The 19,888-nt window shown below is 46.7% G+C and overlaps 1 protein-coding gene across 2 annotated transcripts in view; it reads right to left on the reverse strand.

Annotated features, from left to right (window-relative positions):
- The window catches only part of LOC147662680 (NOP protein chaperone 1-like), a 105,181-nt gene that overhangs the window by 38,781 nt on the left and 46,512 nt on the right, over positions 1-19,888 (reverse strand). Inside the window, exon 2 of one of the 2 annotated variants that reach the window (XM_086950983.1) lies at positions 15,833-15,916. The exons of the other annotated variant lie outside the window; for it this stretch is intronic. Within the exon in view, the coding sequence (XP_086807109.1) occupies positions 15,833-15,916 (84 nt within the window). The remainder of the gene's footprint in view (positions 1-15,832; positions 15,917-19,888) is intronic. 2 annotated transcript variants of the gene reach the window in all.

A 19,888-nucleotide genomic window follows, 5' to 3' on the forward strand; every position in this document is an offset into this window, starting at 1 on the left:
ATGGTGAACGAGTGATGCTGTGGCATTCAGTGATGCTGTGGTAGCGCATAGTGATGTTGTGGTGCCCCTGAGTGATGCTGTGGTGGTGCGGAGTCATGCTGTATGCTATGCTATGTTTTGTTTTGCTATCCTATGTTTTGTTTTGTTATGCTATGCTATGTTTTGCTATCCTATGCTTTGAATTGTTATGCTATGCTATGTTTTGTTATGCTATGCTATGCTATGTTGTGTTTTGCTATCCCATGCTTTGAATTGTTATGCTAGGCTATGTTGTGTTTTGCTATCCCATGCTTTGAATGGTTATGCTATGCTATGTTTTGTTATGCTATGTTTTGTTATGCTATGCTTTATTTTGCTATGCTATGTTTTGTTGTGTTTGGTATGCTATGTTTTGCTATGCTATTATATGTTTTGTTGTTTTTTGTTAAGCTTTGCTATGTTTTGTTGTGTTTTGCTATGTTTTGTTCTGCTAGGTGTTGTTGTGTTATGCTATGTTTTGTTATCTAACACCTTCGCTGCGGCGCAAATATCCCTCCCCAGTGCTGCGCTGTCCATTGGAACTAGTGCTGAATGGACGTCCAATGGTCGTGCGCAGCACTGGGGAGGTAGCGCTCGTGACGACCGTTGGCCGTCAGCAGCGCTTAAGAGGGTAATGCTATGTTTTGTTATGCTATGCTATGTTATGCTATGCTTAGTTTTGCTATGCTATGCTTAGTTTCGCCATGCTATGCTTAGTTTTGTTATGCTATGCTATGCTTTGTTGTTTTGCTATGCTATGTTTTGTTATGCTTTGCTAAGCTTTTTGTGTTATGGTATGCTATGTTGTGTTTTGTTATGCTATGTTTTGTTGTGTTTTGTTATGCAATGCTATGGTTTGCTGCTTTGCAATGCTATGTTTTGTTATGTATGCTACATTTTGTTGTGTTTTGTTATGCTATGCTTTGTTGTCTTTTGCTGTTTTGTTATGCTATGCTATGTTTTGTTCTGCTATGTTTTGTTGTGTTTTGTTATGCTATGCTATGTTTTGTTTTGTTATACTATGCTATATTTTGTTTTACTATGCTTTGTTATGTTATGCTATGCTTTGTTTTGTTATGCTATGCTTTGTTTTGTTGTGTTTTGTTATGCTATGCTTTGTTGTGTTTTGCTATGCTATGTTTTGTTTTGCTGTTTTGTTTTGCTAGCCTATGCTTTCTTTTGTTATGCTATGCTGTGTTTTGTTATGCTATGCTATGCTATGCTCGTGAGGGTGTGTGTTAGTGTGTGAGGGGGGGGTGAGGGGGTGTAAGGGTGAGGGTGGGTGAGGGTGTGTGAGGGTGAGGGTCTGTGAGTGAGGGTGTGTGAGTGAGGGTCTGTGAGGGTGAGGGGGTGAGGGAGTGTGAGGATGAGGGGGTGAGGGGAAGAGGGTGAGGGTGTGTGAGAGTGAGGGGGGTGAGTGAGGGTGCGGGTGTGAGGGTGTGTGAGAGTGAGGGTGAGGGGGTGTGAGGGTGAGGGGGTGTGAGGGTGAGGATGAGGGGGTGTGAGGGTGAGTGAGAGTGAGGGGGTGTGAGGAGGTGTGTGAGGGTGAGGGTGGGTGAGGGTGTGTCGGGGTGTGAGGGGGTGAGGGTGTGTCGGGGTGTGAGGGGGTGAGGGTGAGTGAGGGTGTTGAGGGCGAGTGAGGTGAGGGTATGAGGATGAGGGTGTGAGGGGGTGTGAGGGTGAGTGAGGGGGGCGAGGAGGTGTGTGAGGATGAGGGTGAGAAGGTGTGAGGGTGAGGGTGTGTGGGGGTGTAAGGGGGTGAGGGTGTGTGGGGGTGTAAGGGGGTGAGGGTGAGTGAGGGTGAGAGGGCTGTGAGGGTGAGAGGGGGTGAGGGTGGGTGACGGTGGGTGAGGGTGTGAGGGTGAGCGGGAGTGAGGGTGTGTGGGGGTGTGAGGGTGAGTGAGGGGGTGAGGGTGAGTGAGGGGGTGAGGGTGAGTGAGGGGGTGAGTGAGGGGGTGAGTGAGGGGGTGAGTGAGGGGGTGAGTGAGGGGGTGGGAGGGTGAGTGAGGGGGTGGGAGGGTGAGTGAGGGGGTGGGAGGGTGAGTGAGGGGGTGGGAGGGTGAGTGAGGGGGTGGGAGGGTGAGTGAAGGGGTGGGAGAGTGAGTGAGGGTGTGTGAGGGTGTGTGAAGGTGAGAGGTTGTGAGGGTGTGTGAGTGTGAGGAGGTGTGAGGGTGAGGGTCCGAAGTACATGGTGAGACTGCTGGCTTTACATCTTAACACAGAGACAATTTTCATCAGAATCTACAGTGTGGTGGATGGAGTCTACACCGGAATCCAGAGTAAGGGATGGGGAGCTCCTTAACCACATGGCTGCTGCCATGATTTTTCCCGTATGCTGGAAATTGCTCTTTTGCTTCACTTATGACGAGCTCAGCTCGTCATCAGCACACGACACCCGTGGGTGATGACGAGCTGAGCTCGTCATCAGCAGCGAAAGGGTTAAGAATCTAGACACAGTGCCATCAAGGGAGAGGGCTCCCGAATCTAGACAGTGACAAACCACTTTCACGGTTTAACACCTTGGCTGCTAGGCGTTTTCCCCCCCTGTGCTGGAAAATGATTGAGTGCATGATTCATGACGAGCTCAGCTCGTCATCAGCACAGCTCAACTGTGCATCATGACGAGCTGAGCTCGTCATGAGCATCGAAAGGGTTGAACAGTTTAGACCCCATCTGTATTCTGTTAGCAAAGCAAGTGACAGAAAATGTTGGCAAAAAACTTTTTTGGTGTGGTAGATAAATTGGAGAATGGATCGGAATAAGTGCTTGCAGCAAAACAAACGCACAGAACTGACCAAAAATGGAATCCAATAATATTAAAAATAGTGAATTAATTAAAGGGATGAATTAAAAAAGGTAATTTGATAAAGTAGCACTGAAGGGTAAAAGGCCTAAGAGTGGTCCTTTGACTTTAGAAAGCCAAACAAAAATACATTCAGATTCTAGACACTGTGATAAGTAGCTTCAGTATCTGACGTGATTGACAGGGTATATTGCTGAACCTACTGAGTGAGACCCTCTCTGAACCTAAGCACAGTCACAAAGAGACTGCTTCAGAAGTATACAACTACATCGCCTTCTTCACAAATGAAGAAAGTCAGAGACTGTGGGTACGGATTTAGAATCGAGTGATGGGACTGAGAATCAGAATCTAAACACTTGAAACCATATTGCGTCCCACAGCATGGGGAAAACAAATGTCACAATGTAGGCACATCGACAGAGAACCCGTTGAAATCTCGCAACAGGGACTTAAACCGACATTCAGAGTGTCCTAGTACCGGCGACAAGGACTACAAAGTCCCAGGGACCGACTGAGGTGCACATGTCCTACAATAATAAATACGCAGGTGGGAGGGAGGGGGGTGAAGTTCCGCTGACAGATTGCGCGGGAGCGCAAACAGCGCGCCATGGAGCTTGGATGTGATCTGTCAGACAGACAACAGTGTAGGTCAGCGCAGCCAGAACGATCTTGTCTGGACCGTGGGGGGGGGGGGGGGGGGGGGGGGGGGGGTAATACAAAACACACGCTCTCTGCATCTCGACCAGCTATGAAACCTTGAGATAAAACACCGCAAGCAATAAGAAAGTTCAGTCCCGGCGGTGCCAGAGTATTCTCAGCCCCATCTTAGAGGCTTAGGGGCTAAAGCATACTGAAACAAGCACACAACACTGCAGTGTCAGTACTTACCAAAAACCTTGTTAGCGAGGCTCATACCGGGAGATGCTGCTTTGCTCGAAGGCGCTGGTTAAAGTATCACGCACGCCTCATTAACACGCAAGTTTGGAGACGGTAGGAACATAGAAAAGGGACTCTACCGTAGCAGCCATCTTAGAGTGGGCAGCATGGATAACAACAATTAAAAAAAAGCGTTAGTCTGAAGTTATCAATGAGACGTAAAACACAAGCGTCTCTGGGAAAGGTCAGCTGCTCGTTAATACTTAAATGCCCGTCCCCTTTAGCAATAACGAAACCGTGATCAAAAACGAAACCTGCCGTGGGGCGGGACTTCCGTCTTCGGAAGCCCGCGCCCACGGAGTGCCTGGACAGAAAAGCAGTGCTGGTGACGCGGGGCTCCCATGCCCGGGGGAGAGCCCCGCGGAGGCTGCAGAGTCCGGCTATGCGGTGAGTGGAGTTTAGGGGGGGGGAGGGGTGGCGGCGGCTGCTGCTCTGTGTGTGTGCTCTCGTGGGGGCGGGGGGGGGGCTGGGGAGGTGTGGTGTGGTGTGTGTCTGTATGTGTGCGCTCGTGTGTGTGTGTGTATGCAACGGCGGGGGTGGGTTCACTGTATGTATGGGTGCTCGTGTGTGTGTCTGGGTATGCGCATGCGTGTTGGAGCTTCCGAGGCAGGAGATCGGCACGGCGCCGTGCGCGCCCCGAGGAGAAATCTGAGACAGCGAGGCGCGTGGGCGATCGCTGTCTCACATTCCCCGGAACACGCCAACAATAGGTCCATCGCTACGCTATCGCTACGCTCGACCTAAACAGGGGGTAGCCTGAGAACCAAAGAACGATCGAGTGACTGCAATTTGTTCTTCAAATTTTCACATTGTAGGCTTGGACGGTGGCATATTCACGTCCATGTGAACCGGTTTGTGGGTCGATGGCAAGCGCTGGCTTCTGGAGCGATCATCAATTCACAAATTGCATCATTATTGGATGGCAGAGCTAATGTTTCCAACCGACAGACCTCCAATCCTAACTCCGCGGACGACACAACACCCTCAACTTCCAATCGTCAATCTAACATGCCTAACCTATCACTGCATCTGAACGACACACACCTCTCCCCTCCCCCATGCGCTGTAATCAGTCACCCACTCGATCCCACTTCTCCACACCCCTCATGCACTGGCGAGGATCACTCCCCTTCATACACCCCCCATACCCCCATCCTCCTTACCCCCACCTCACACCTCATACGAGCCTCGCAGAACCCACCACCGCCCTGAACATATCTTCCACAACCCGCTACAGGACCATCTCTCACCCTATCTCCCCCCCCACTCTCACTCCCCACTACCCCACTCTCCCAGCTAGACTCTCGGAACACACCACCTCCCTTACCCTAACCCCTCATCCTCTCTCCCCCCCCATTCTCAGCCCCCACTATCTTACTTGCATCCCCACCATCTCCAGCCTACACTCATTCCTCAACTCACCTGCGCCGCCTCCCACCAGCGCCAACACCTATGCTACCAGCCTCCCCCCTACCTCACCCACACCCCTTACCCACAAACTCTCTCACCCATCGAAAGCCACCCCACCTACTACTGCCGCAGAGCCCTGCACCGCCACTAGCACTTCCCTCCCCCTCCCCCTCCGCTCCAGTTACCACTCCAGCGCCCCACTCAACCTCTCGCCCACGGCTCTCATTCCCAATACCATCCCCAATCCAACCCTGGACATGATTATATCCACCCTCCTACAAGTCAAAGAAGATCTCCACACCAAAGAACTTCTCTTCACACACCCCCTACCCACCACTCCCGCCCTCAACAAGTCCCCGACCCTCCCCACAGACTCTTACATTCATTACTCCCCGCGTTGGCACTCTATCCCCGCTCGCAATACCACCTGTCGCACCCTCAACCCCCTCTCTGACCGTGACTTATACACTCTCCTCCGCTCATATGGCCCAGGTCACACAAAACACAACCACCACACACCTTCCCATACCCACGATTCTCACAAATCCCCTTAGGCCCCCCACACTGAGCAACAGAAGCTCTGTCCCCAACAATCTCAGAAAAGTCCCCCTCTCTCTAGAACACTTGACCACCCTTCTCACTCCCAGACTCCAATGTCTCCTTCTCAACTGCAGATTGGCCCAGAGACACTCCTCCGGCATCGCGGATCTCATCCTATCAATGGACCTTGACCTAGCCACCCTGACTGAAATGTGGCTAACTGAAGCCTCTACACCTATAATGGACATACTAGTCCCCCCCAACTATCACATCATTAGACTCGACAGAACTGGAAAAGACAGGCGGGGGCATCGCATGCATCTTTAAGAGCAACCTCGCTGTTATTAAAGCCACCTCCCCCTCCCTCACCTCCTGTGAACTCATCTGCCTAGATATTTCCAGCGAGGGCAAACCTGTATGTTCCCTGCATGTCATCTACCACCCACCCGGGGACAACCTCACCTTCTCCCAACAACTCATGGACACGATAACATCCAACGCCGGGCGACAGATCACTCAAATCTACCTGGGTGACTTCAACCACCACTGGAACGACCAGAAAGACGCTGTGGTGAATAGTCTCAAAACTCTCCTTAATGCGCTTGACCTCACCCAAATCTGCAACAGTCCGACACACGAAAAAAGGCTCTATCCTCGACCTTATCATCGCCAAAGAGGACTCTACCCATCTGGAGGCAATCCAACCCTGTGACTGGTCTGACCACCACATTATCATGTTCTTCATCAACGAAAAGATCAAACCTAACCCGGCTCAACCCACCAAAACCAAGATCTGGAAAAGGGACATGAAGAATCTTAACCCAAACTCCTTGCCTTCCCACACCCGCAGTCTCCTCCTGCCCCCTACGGGCGTCTCTGATGTTCATTCTCTGACCGACCTCTACCTCGACTCTATGACTTCAATAATCAATGAAGCCGCCCCCCTGCAACTGAAGAGAGTCTCCACCAAGAACTCGAACCCATGGTATGATGGTAGACTCAATGAAGACAGGCGTGCTATGCGAATGGCAGAGCGCACTTGGAGATCTGACCCCTCAGCACTGCACCTTAAAACGCTTAAGAATAAGAGAAATGCCTACTTCAGGAAAATCAAGCGCTCGAAATCAGACTTCTTTAGCCAACAGCTGGACCAAGCAAAAAAAACGACCAAGAAAACTGTTCGAGCTAGTCAAAACCCAAACCAAGATGCAACCCCTACAATCAGTCAGCACAACAAGTGATATTCCAAGCTGTGAAGATTTTTCTGCTTTCTTTAAGCTAAAGACCGACACTATAAGAAGTGATCTCCTCAATGATGTAAGCCGATACTCCAGCCCCATCAGCATAACTAACACTCAACCTAAAAACAACGCGTCTTGGACGTCCTTCGATACCTACTATGAAGAAACAATTCACAAACTGCTCGGCACCTTGAAGCCCTCTAATCACCTGACTGACCCCCTACCAGCTAATGCTGTAAAAGACTTCACCCCCCTGCTCCTCCCACTCAGGACTAAAATCATTAATGGTTCCCTTCAACAAGGACTCATCCCAGACTCCCTCAAGGTAGGGCAAGTCACGCCTATACTCAAGAAACCTACAGCTGACCCGGCCGACCTAAACAATTACCGCCCTATTACCAATATCCCCACCTTGGCCAAACTGCTAGAAAAATGCGTACAGCTCCAATTGACAAGGCACATAGATCAGTTTGACCTCCTCAACCCTCATCAATCAGGATTCCGAGCAAAACACAGCACGGAAACGGCTATGACACACATAATTGATGACGCCCTCCAAATCCTCGATCGCAATGATTCCTGCCTCCTCATCCTTCTTGATCTCTCCTCAGCATTTGATACGGTCAAACATGAGAATCTACTGGAGTTGTTAAATACCAGAATGGGTTTATCCGGGACTGTCCTCAATGGTTCACTTCCTTCCTACATAACCGGTCTCAGAAGTTCAAGATCAACAACGTGCTGTCCTCATCTATGCCCGTAACACTAGGCGTCCCACAAGGATCTTCCCTATCCCCCACACTGTTCAACCTCGTCATGGAACCACTCACCACCCTGCTTCAGGCATCGAAGGTACACTTCCATATGTACGCCGATGACACTCAACTTTACCTCAAGTTACAATCCCCAGAAGACATCAAACTTCTGAACTCCACACTAAGAAACACCCAATCATGGCTGGCCGATAATCACCTCAAACTAAATGCGCTGAAAACTGAGTTCCTTCTGATCTCACCTCCTGCGAAAAAGGCCATCACCCAAACCTGGCTCAATCATCTAACTGCACTCAATGTCCAGCCCACCATCGTGGACTCCGCGAAATCCCTAGGCATCACACTTGACTCCAATCTTAACATGCAGCAACACATTAGCAAAGCAACTAAAGGAGCTAATTTCCAGATCAACACTGAGGAAACTCAAACCCTTCCTCCCTCCCAAGGACTTCCAAACTGCTGTACAAGCCCTAGTCATCCCTCGCATAGACTACGGAATTGCGGCTCTCAGCGGGCTCCCCCTATCAACAACGGCACCCCTAAGAGCCTCCCTGAACGCTGCCGCGAGACTCATCAATGGCTCAAGAAAACACTTGCATATATCCCCTGACTTAAAAACCCTGAACTGGCTGCCTTTTGAAGCCAGAGTGCAGCTGAAAATTGCCTGTATGACACACTTGGCCATACACCACAAGTCACCCAACTACCTCACTCAAAAGCTGACTATATCAGGAGGCTCGAGATCCAACAGAAGCACAAAAAACCTCCTCCTGAAACCTCGAAGATTCCAGAAGCAAATAAAAAACAAACGCTCCTTCTCAGGAATGGCACCCAGGATTTGGAATGCACTCCCGCCTGAAACCAGGCTTATCTCCTCCACTGCATTTTTTAAGAAAGAGGTAAAAGCCATCCTTATGGCTAAATTCACCTGAACTCTATTGTCACTGGATCAAAGACATTGCACGGCTTATGTATTATTGGTTTCCTGATGGTTTACTGTGTTATACTCTTACTTGATTGCTTTCATACTTTGCAACTCACCAACTATTATATTGTTTTCTAGAATTTGTTGAATCACCCCCTTGTTCCCCCTACCTTCTGTTTCTGTAAAGCGCTCTGATATCTGCAAAGATCTTGTTCGCGCTATATAAAACTTTGAATAAATAAATGTCTTAATTGAGAAAGCCTCCAAGTAAAGTGCTTTGGTAGGATGCAACTCTCAATGCTCACCAGTACCTGCATCAAGGGTCAGAACCAAATTGACGTACGCGCTGGTTCTGGTAAGGCTAAGTTGCAGCACACACGGCTTGTTTGTTTCCTACAGCAAAGCCAACAAAGGAAGCTAGGAAGATTTCCATGCTGCTGGCTGAAGTAATGAATTCGGCCAGCAACAATACCGCTAGCGACAAGCATGCAGCAGCACTAAAAGTTTGCACCAGAGCTACTGAGGGCTGGTTGGTCCTTAGGAGCCAAAGCTGCTAGGAACAAGCTCAATTGCCAATGGTTTAATTAAATAGTGCTAAATAAATCAGAGTGGGAGGTGAAAATGTAACTTGAGAGAAGATGTACAAAAGCGTTCAGTTGGTATATTTTTCATGCCACACAGCTCACTCTACATTCCTTTGCGCCAAAAGAACATTCCAGGTTGAGCCAGAGTACTGGGGTTTTGTACTAATCTTGTGAAGCAGAAAAGAAAAAAAAACTAGAATATTACATATCAGCAAATAGGCTGGCATTGTGGAACGATGCTTAATTTTGCCTGCATCATTCTGTGTTTTTCCGATTCATTAAAACGTAAAGATAAGAACAACCACCCAAGGCCAAACAACCTGTATGTTTCTCTAACATGTAGCTGAAACATACATTTGCATAATATATATATATATCTAGGTTGAAAAAAACACAGGTTTCAGGGACGTTATAGTTCGGCTGACCTTTCACTGGTACAAAACCAGAGAAATCCGGCCATTATAGTTAGCTGAGCTAACTATAACTCGCGCCCCTGCAATGCACTGCTGATGACGTCACATAATACATCACTCATGACATGGTCAGTGACATCACTCATGACATCATCCACTTAATATCTGATGCACCTCCTCACACACTAATATTAGCTTTTATTAAGCCCACTCTAAAATACAGACTACCATTCTCTAAACCATAGACATACCAGTTAGTACATACCCACTCACTGATTCATAGGTCTACACACACATCCACTCACTAGCCCATGCAGTCACTCACATGCACTCACTAACCCATGCAGTCACTCATACATGCAGTTACTCATACACCCATACAGACACACACTACCACTCACCCATAGTCTTACTCACACACCTAGTCAGTCACGCAAAGAATCAATCACCCTCCCATTTACTCACACACCACCTCACTTATTCATAGATACCAACACATACTTACTCTAATACAATCATTGACACAAGCCCACACTCATCCATACAGCCACACACACACAATATCACTCACTCTAACATACAGTCACATATATACTCCTACATGCACATATACTGCCTTTCACATATGTAGTTACTCACACATGTACCACTGAGACATCCATTCACTCCCAAAACAGCCATACATACACTCATCCACCCATACACCCATACAGCATCTCGCAGACACATTCATGAACCTATACACCCAGTGAATCACCCACTCGTGCATTCATGCAGGGTGTCACCCTCCTGACCCACACAGACACTGAGGCACCCATGCAGGTACTCAGACAACCAATCATTAACCCATATAGACCGTCATGTAGCTACTCACCAAAGCATGCAGCCACTTACACACCAACTGACAGACTGATACAGATGGGTCATTTACCCATGCTTTCACTAAGACACGTTTAATCAATCACTTATACAGTCAGTCACACACCCACTAAATCATCCATTTGGAAACACACATACACCCACTCATTCTTCAATACACCTTGGCATGTATATATAGCATACTTGAACTTTTTAGAAACACACAGTCACTGGATGAAGTCATCAGTGATGTCAATGACCATGCCATGAGTGATGTGATATGTGACATCAGCAGTGCATTGCGGGGGCGCAAGTTGTAGTTAGCTCAGCTAACTATAACGACCGAATCTCTGGTTTTGTACAAGTGAAATGTCAGCCTAACTAGAACGTCCCTGAAACCTCTGTTTTTTTCAGTGAATGTCCAAGGTTTTTTAAATGCCAATTTCTAACTAGGCCTACAAAGGTAGGACATGTCCAGAAAGAGGAAGAAAGGCGCAGAAAGAAGGAAGAGAAATGCCGAAACAGAAGTCCAGAAAGAAGAAAAAAAAGGTACAAAAAGACGCAAGAGCAGAAAGAAGCAAAAGAGGTGCAGAAAGAGCACTACTTCAACTGTACCTTACCACAGACTCATACAAATCCTTCTCCCAAGAGGTCTTAAACCTCACTTTTTTCTTGAATGTTTACTATTCGACTGCTCAGAATGTTAGGCCTATCAAATGTAAGACAGCAATCCTAATCATGTCACTGTTGTAAGTCTGACCAAGTTTGTGAAGGTATCCATGCTTTAACCTAGTGATATGTTAAATGAAAATAAACATACAAATACTTGAATACCTGCGTTTCAAACAGCATACTGTGTAAATTTGTGTACAAAAAGGAGTATGCATTGCTTTCTGCTCACAATATTAATTATATTATATTTGACGGCCTCTATAAGCACATATATACATAAGACATGGCTGCCTGTGCAGCAGAATTGGGAAGATCTGACCACCTATAGGAGCAGTTACCCGATTTTTAACCTACCATCTTCAGACGCATACCACATGTAAGAATACAAGTACAAGTAGACATATACCTCAGTCACAAGAGCACGCTGACCTTTAAACTGGACAGCTTTCACTTCCCATTTGAGTACAGAAAGAGGCAAGAGTAGTTAAGAAAGAAGCAAGAGAGTTACAGAAAAAAGCAACAGAGGTGCAGGAGGCAACAGTGGTGCCGAAATTTGCAAGAGGGGTGCTGAAATTTGCAAGAGAGGTCCAGAAAGCAGCAAGAGCACTGCAGAAAGAACCAACAGAGGTCCAGAAAGAAGCAAGAGCAGTGCAGAAAGAACCAACAGAGGTGCAGAAATAGACAAGAGGGGTGCATAAAAAAGGCAAGAGAACTGGAGAAAGAGGAAAGAAAGTTGCAGAAACAGGCAAGAGAGGTGCAGAAGAAGGGAACAGGGGTGCAGACAGAAGTAAAACTGTATAAAATCAAGAGAGGTGTAGATATGTGCGAGAGAGTAGCAGACAGAAGCAAGAGCAGTGCAAAAAGAGGCAAGAGGAGTGCTGAAAGTGTCAAGAGGCGTGCCGAAAGAGGCAAGAGGGGCGCCATTCTAGGTTTGCAAAGGGCCTTCCACCACGCTGTAATACTTTTTGCTGGAATTTTAGAGCCATCTGAGCTAGAAACAAGGTTTTTTTTTGTTCAAATCTGCAGATTATGCAGTAGATGATGGATTATGTGGAAAATGCGTAAAATTTATAATTGTGCGAAAGTGGGTACAGTCAAACAATCGCATAATTCAACTGGCCCTGCTCATACCTCTGACTAGTTCCAAACGAGGAAGACTATAGCTGAGGTTTCCACTTCACGACACAGACTATCATACCACATAATTACTCTGTACACATAATCCCACTCTACATAATCCCTACACACTAAATACTACATACTTTCTAGCCACATAATTTCACTGCACAACATACCACTTAATTCCACTACACACAACCTACATCCACTCCACTCCAAAAACATTAGTAAAAAACATTAACATTTACAGCGTCAATAGCTCTAACTCTTGCAAATGCTCACCACTCTGCAAAAGCGCCTCCTGGTGCGGTCTTGGTTGAGGGATGAGGTTCCCATGCCTCCTGATGGTCCCTGGGGGCCAACTAGGCCTCCTGCTATCTCTAGAAAGCCCCACAAAGCTGGATTGCTTAGAGTGGTCCGAGGCCACGGCCCTTTTGACACCACTCGGTAAACGCGCCTTCTGGCCACTTTTAGCCCCGGGGGACCTCATCCCCCTGGGGGCCTGGCATCATGTTGGGGACCGAAGGGGGAGCCCAAATGTCCCCCCAGTCCCTGCCGGCTCCTTGCCTCCTGCAGGAGTCAGCATTGCTTTTGGGCAAAGGGAGCTGCTAAAATGCAGCTTACTTGGCCCAAAAGCAATACTGCTTTACTTCATGGAAGCCATCATGGAATATTGCTTCGCTTCATGGAAGCCATCATGGAAGCCTCCCATCATAATTAAAGCCCCGGAGAGCTGGTGGTCTCCCGGGGGCCGCAATAAACCCCCACCTTTAATTTAAATTTGCCCCAGGGCGGTTGTGGTCCCCGGGGCAGGAGCCCTCCACACTTTTTTTTACAAAATGTAAGCCCCAGGGATTGGGAGGGACCGCAATATCAGAATGCCCCGGGGAGGTGGCTGTCCCTGGGCAGCATAAAGGATGGGCGGGGGGCTAGGGATGGAAGAGACTCTCTACACCCCCCCCTCTCTCTCTCTCTCTCTACACACACATCTCTACACACACCTCTCTCTCTACACACACACACCCCTCTCTCTCTCTACACACACCCTCTCTCTACACACACACACCCCTCTCTCTACACACACACCCCCCTCTCTCTACACACACACCCCCCTCTCTCTACACACACACCCCCTCTCTCTACACACACACCCCCCTCTCTCTACACACACCCCCCCCTCTCTCTACACACACACACACACCCCTCTCTCTACACACACACACCCCTCTCTCTACACACACACACACCCCTCTCTACACACACACACCCCTCTCTACACACACACACACCCCTCTCTCTACACACACACCCCTCTCTCTACACACACACCCCTCTCTCTACACACACACCCCTCTCTCTACACACACACACCTCTCTCTACACACACACACACCTCTCTCTACACACACACACCTCTCTCTACACACACACACACCTCTCTCTACACACACACTCACCTCTCTCTACACACACACACACACCTCTCTCTCTACACACACACACCTCTCTCTCTACACACACACACCTCTCTCTCTACACACACACACCTCTCTCTCTACACACACACACCTCTCTCTCTCTACACACACCTCTCTCTCTCTACACACACCTCTCTCTCTCTACACACACACACCTCTCTCTCTCTACACACACACACACACACACACACACCTCTCTCTCTCTACACACACACACACCTCTCTCTCTACACACACACACACCTCTCTCTCTACACACACACCTCTCTCTCTACACACACACCTCTCTCTCTACACACACACCTCTCTCTCTACACACACACCTCTCTCTCTACACACACACCTCTCTCTACACACACACCTCTCTCTCTACACACACACCTCTCTCTCTCTACACACACACCTCTCTCTCTACACACACACCTCTCTCTCTACACACACACCTCTCTCTCTCTACACACACACCTCTCTCTCTCTACACACACACCTCTCTCTCTACACACATACCTCTCTCTCTCTACACACACACCTCTCTCTACACACACACCTCTCTCTACACACACACACACCTCTCACTCTACACACACACCTCTCACTCTACACACACACCTCTCACTCTACACACACACCTCTCTACACACACACCTCTCTACACACACACACACCTCTCTCTCTACACACACACACCTCTCCCTCTCTCTCTACACACACACCCCTCTCCCTACACACACCTCTCTCTCCCTACACACACCTCTCTCTCCCTACATACACCGCTCTCCCTACACACACCTCTCTCTCTCTCTCTCTACACACCGCTCTCTCTCCCTACACACCTCTCTCTCTCCCTACACACCTCTCTCTCTCTCTCTCTCTCTCTCTCTCTCTCTCTCTCTCTCTCTCTCTCTCTCTCTCTCTCTACCTCAAAGTGGCAGCCGGATAGCACTGCTTGTCCTTTTAATTAAAAAAACAAGCATTGGCATAGCCACTAGGTCTCGCCTTTGGGGCCTTATAAGTGTTTAGCAATGCAACAGTTGATGTTGCACCAAGGATATTGTGCTGCATAACTAAATACTTACAAGGTCTCAAAAGTGAGACCGTGGCTATGCCAATGCTCGTTAACCTTTTTTTCTTGTGACTCGGTTTCACCAAGTCGCAAGGCGGCTGACAACACTTTCTGGTTTGAAGTGTTGGCGACCAATACGAATCAAGCTCGTGCTCGGGAGGGTTTGTTGATCCACCGCAGTCACCAGATAGATATTCTTTGTTTTTGAATTGTTTTTTAATTTCTAAGGAACTACTGAACGGATTTACACCATTTTAAAAAAAGGTCGCTTTCTGAACCAAGAGATTCCTTTTAGTCAAATTTGGTGCAATTCCGTTCAGCAGTTCGTGCTGTAGCTTTGTCTAAAGTTTTCTATGGAATTTAACATGGAGAAAAGGAGTTTTGGGGCCCCCCTTTTTTCTCACCCACACCTGACGAATCACCCCTAAACATTCAAGTCAGGAGCTGACCAGAGAAGGGAATTAATTTTGAAAAGTTTGTTCGGATTCATCAAACGGCGCCAACGATATTGGCAAATCAAAAAACGCTTTATGTATGGAAACTAGGTCCTAATTATAACTACCTACTGGTGACTGCCAGTAGGATAAATATAGAGTATATATATATATATTTTCATTCTTGAAGTAGCTGAAATAAGGTGATGCAGGTGTTCGGTTACAGGTTGACGCCCCACTTTCTAACCAACCCATATCTAGCTATTACCCTTCCCACTATTGTTAAGGAATTTCTTCACTGGGGGGGCTCCACTAATCAAAGATAAAGAGGTACATGAGGGTAGTAGAGGAAAACAAGTCAATAATTTGTGGAAATCGGAGAGTAAAGGTAGCATGGTTCATAAAGTTCATTTTCAATTGGGCTTTAAAAAACAAGTCCTAAGGAACAAAACAAATTGAAAAAGCAAGAACTAGACTGTTCACAATGATTTTACAAATGTGTACTTTTCAAAACATGATTCAGATGGAGGTAAAATAAAAAACAGAACGTATTTTAAAAGCTTACCGCTGCTCCTAGGGATTGCAACAATTGCGGAACTCTCATTTTTCTTGACGAGTTTTGAATTAATCAGTAGCTTGTTCGGAATATCTAAGGGCGAGAATTACACTGTTTAATTTACATTTTACCATTACTATGCCTACTCGACTTTACCTTATCTAAGCAGAAAACCTTCACGCCAACAAATTAGATCATCTCTTCCTTTAAGAAAATATACAGGTATGTAACTAGTCAGGTAGAAGAGGATGAAACCGTAATCTTAATTTGAGACATGTACGCTCAGTGCACATTGACCCAGCTACTCAAAGAACTGTAGAAACGTCTTCCTGCAGTATACTAAGCACACATCTTAATAGCTGGACTGTGCTCAAGACCTAATCTGTGCCAAGAAACAGCTGAACTAAAGAAAGGAGGACTATAATTCACTAAGGAAAGAAACTCTAAAAATAATGAAAAAATGCACTCTAAACTACTACAGGTAACAAGCATTGGCAAAGCCAACAGGTCTCACCTAAGTCTTCTAGCAATATTGTACACAAGTGTGGATGTGAAGCATGGCTCAAAGTAAAGCTGCTAAAAAATACTAGGACGCAGGAAGGACGTGGAAGCGAGGAAGGTGGTCAGGGTACGAGGCACCACAGGCATGGGGGTCAGAGAGGTAAAAATGAGAGGAGAAGAAATAGTACCAATGAATGGTAAGCAACGGGTGGGCTCCAAGCCCTTTATAATAACCCTGTATTTGTAAAGCATAAACTAATCATCAGTAAGGGTCTCAAGGCGTTGGGGGCACTTGGGGATATTAAGTGAGCTATTGCCCAGAGTCACATGATGCAGAGCTGATCTGCCTCTGACACTGGGGATCGAACAGCGAGCCCCAGAGTTAGTTGCCCTGGTCACTGCACCACACCTCTCCCTCTTTATAGAAAACAATTACTTCTTGTAACAACTGTGCATGTGCTGTTAGCAAGCAAGACCTAAAAACAGAGCAAAACTAATTTAACAGAGCTAAAAGAAAATGCAACTCTTAGGAGTACGAGGGCACACCTTTCAGCAGAGAAGTGTGGCTCAGGGGTTAGAGGCGGCAGACCCGGAAGCTGAGATCGGCCCTGGACCAGGGTTCAATTCCCCGCCCCGACGGGGGTTGGGTTCAATAATTCCATGGACTCGATAATTCTCACTCCGGTGCCTACTCGACTCACGGGTTCACACTCTGCAGACTCTGGGCAGACTCTGGGCAATAGCTTGCTTAATCTCCACAACGGCCCCTCGCGGCGGGATGCCTGGCTTTCACCTTGTGGATACCCTGCCGGGGTATCTCACAGGGGAATACCAGGACGGGTTCCCTAAGCAAGCGCATAGATGCCTGCGATGTGGGCGATTTGCGCTATATAAATACATGTACATTTACATTTACTATGTCCAGCACCTCCTTGCGTTTGCACTGATCATGTATCCTATATACTATTCTTGGGCAAAGCACGGGGAGGAAGGCTCAGTGTATCCCCCATCACAATACCTGGAAAGGTGTGGAGCCATCAAGGACCCACCCGGTCCTTGGTGGGCAAGGCCAAGTGGGTAATGAGAATTCCCCTGACCCAGGCAAGTCAGGAGAAAGGTAGCATCGGGAATACACCCTGGTCCTTGAAAAAGACAGAGGGAGGGCTAACAACCCCCCCCCCCCCCTCCCACCCTCCCACACACATTTAGAGAAAAGTGTTATATGTAGATCTGGCATGGGGTGGTGAAGGAGATTTTTTTTTTAAAAAGTGAAAATAAAAATAAAGATGTCTCCTAGGCTGTGTTGAAATCTGCATAAGTGGTTGGGTAAGTGAGTGCCGGTTTCGGCATGCTGCATCATCAGCAAACCAACTGAACTTTCCCTCCAACCCCACAATTGCAAACGCCAGGAGTTCCTTTTTTCCTTCATAGTTTTTTTTCTTCTTTTATGAACACACAAATGGAGTTGCTAATCCCAAATACAAACGAATTTTTAAAAAAACTAACAAATTAGAATTTGTATGACAGCAGGTAATTCATGCTTTTTGAAGGAGAACAAATTCATTTCGGTTATCCTTACTTTGTGGGGTCGGACTCCTTCCACACTTTGGACTGGCTTTCCTTTGTGTCCTTTAAAAATCATAACCTGCAAATGGCTACTGTTGGGTGCATGTCCTAACTTTTCTGGCAAGTTTACTCCCATCGAGTATTGCAGCGGGAGCGAGCAGGCACAAGAACACTGTGAGAGTGCCAATATCTTCTTATTTTCTACTGCTGTTGACTGATCTTGAAGCCTCTTTATGGCTGCTCTTCTCCTGTTAGGTGACACCCTCCAGGACCCCCGCCCTGTGAGGACAAACTGCTCAATAGGGTACCTTGAATCACTGTGGTGCTCCTACTGCCGGCCACGCTCTTTGAAGTTCTGTGCAGCTCCTGCTCCTCCTGATCTCGCGGCTCTCACACCAGTGGGAGGAGGTGATGGATTTCAGACAATAACGTCAACTGCGGCTGACTTTCCTCATCAGTGGTTGGTGAAGAAGATTCACTTTTTTTGTACCGATATTTGGGTGGGTGGACAGGTTTGTCCATAATATTGGTGGAGAATATGGATCCAATGCAGTTTCATTATGGACACAGAGGTATAATTACAGCGTGATATTGTGGCAAATACTGGATATAAACCATGGTGCGGTCTGGGCTAAGATGGCGGCCGCGATATGGAGTAATGGATGATGTATTGTTTTTTTGGAGGTACACACGGATAGTATTATTACTTTCTGGTATTTAAATATTATTCAAAGATAGCGCTCTGGCAAAACACTAGGATAGAGCGTACTCGCTCGAGGAGTTTTCAAAGAGGCAGCATTATCCTATATTGGTACGTCGATAGATAGCGCCATTTGGACTCAAGGACGCAGAGCTAATATAAGTGGTGCATTATTCCCACGTTTGGTGTGCAATTACACAAAATGGCTTTATAACATTTAATGCGACATTACATGAGATTATGGTATTGCAACAGAAATTTTACCCGAGCCTACAAAAAACTGCCACTGTAAGATCTGGTGGGTTTGTGGTCAAGTTTAACTTTATACCCTGCTCAAGTAGTGCTGTAAAACTAAGCAGCCATCTTTGTAGCTCCCCAATCAAAGGACTGTTAATTGTGCCTTGTTAAAGTACAGTGCATGCATGCTTCAAAGCTGATTTACAAACGTTTTGAAGAAAATTTTAAACTGTACATGGTGGAGTTCTTTCTGTGATTTTCTTAGATGTTCCAGTTTTCAGTTATTCAGAGGGCAATCGAAGTTTGCATAGAAATCCATAGATTTCCATGAGTGTTCTTCTGGGGATCGTTTACATGGCTGCCAGTCTGTTGGAATACACCTAAGAAAAACGTGAAATTCTAAACTTATTTAATTTCCAAAGAAAAAAATGGTTTTCCATATGAGGAAACTCATTTCTTTATATCCTTACGGAATATAGTCCATTCCCTTTCCCATTTTAGAAAGGAACTTACTTTGTACCCTTTAAAGTAGGAAATTTACAAGTATTTGCCTGGTAGGTCAAGCCCAAACTGTTTTTGAGTACCCCCAAGCTTACAAGTTTGTGATGTTCAATGCATGCCACTTACACATTGACGACGTTCCTTTTCCAACCCTTTCCTGTAAACTTTATTATACAGAAAATCTCCCTTGTACCAGATTTTCCGTGCAGCAAGTTCCATCTCTGCATGTAAAAGTCCATAGATTCGGTTTCGATAACCAGGATAAATACATGTAATCCTGCTATTCTGTCTTTTATTACTCCTGAATAAGAACTTTGGTAAACAAAAATAATTCTGATTGAGTTCAGGTCTTGATCATAAAAACAAAATGTAAAAAAATACATATATACATTTACAATGTAGGTTTACTTCTGTTAAAGTGAAGTACCACTTCCATGGCTTTCAGGAAACAATCCAGGAGTACTTCTTGGAAGCGGTTACAGTAAACTCTTTCCATGCATAGCCAAGTGCATTTCTTACATATAAAAGATGTACACATGCATTTCCACTTTCCTTTCTCT

The sequence above is a fragment of the Lissotriton vulgaris genome, unplaced genomic scaffold (genome assembly GCF_964263255.1).
Source record: "Lissotriton vulgaris unplaced genomic scaffold, aLisVul1.2 SCAFFOLD_2567, whole genome shotgun sequence".
NCBI lineage: Eukaryota > Metazoa > Chordata > Amphibia > Caudata > Salamandridae > Lissotriton > Lissotriton vulgaris.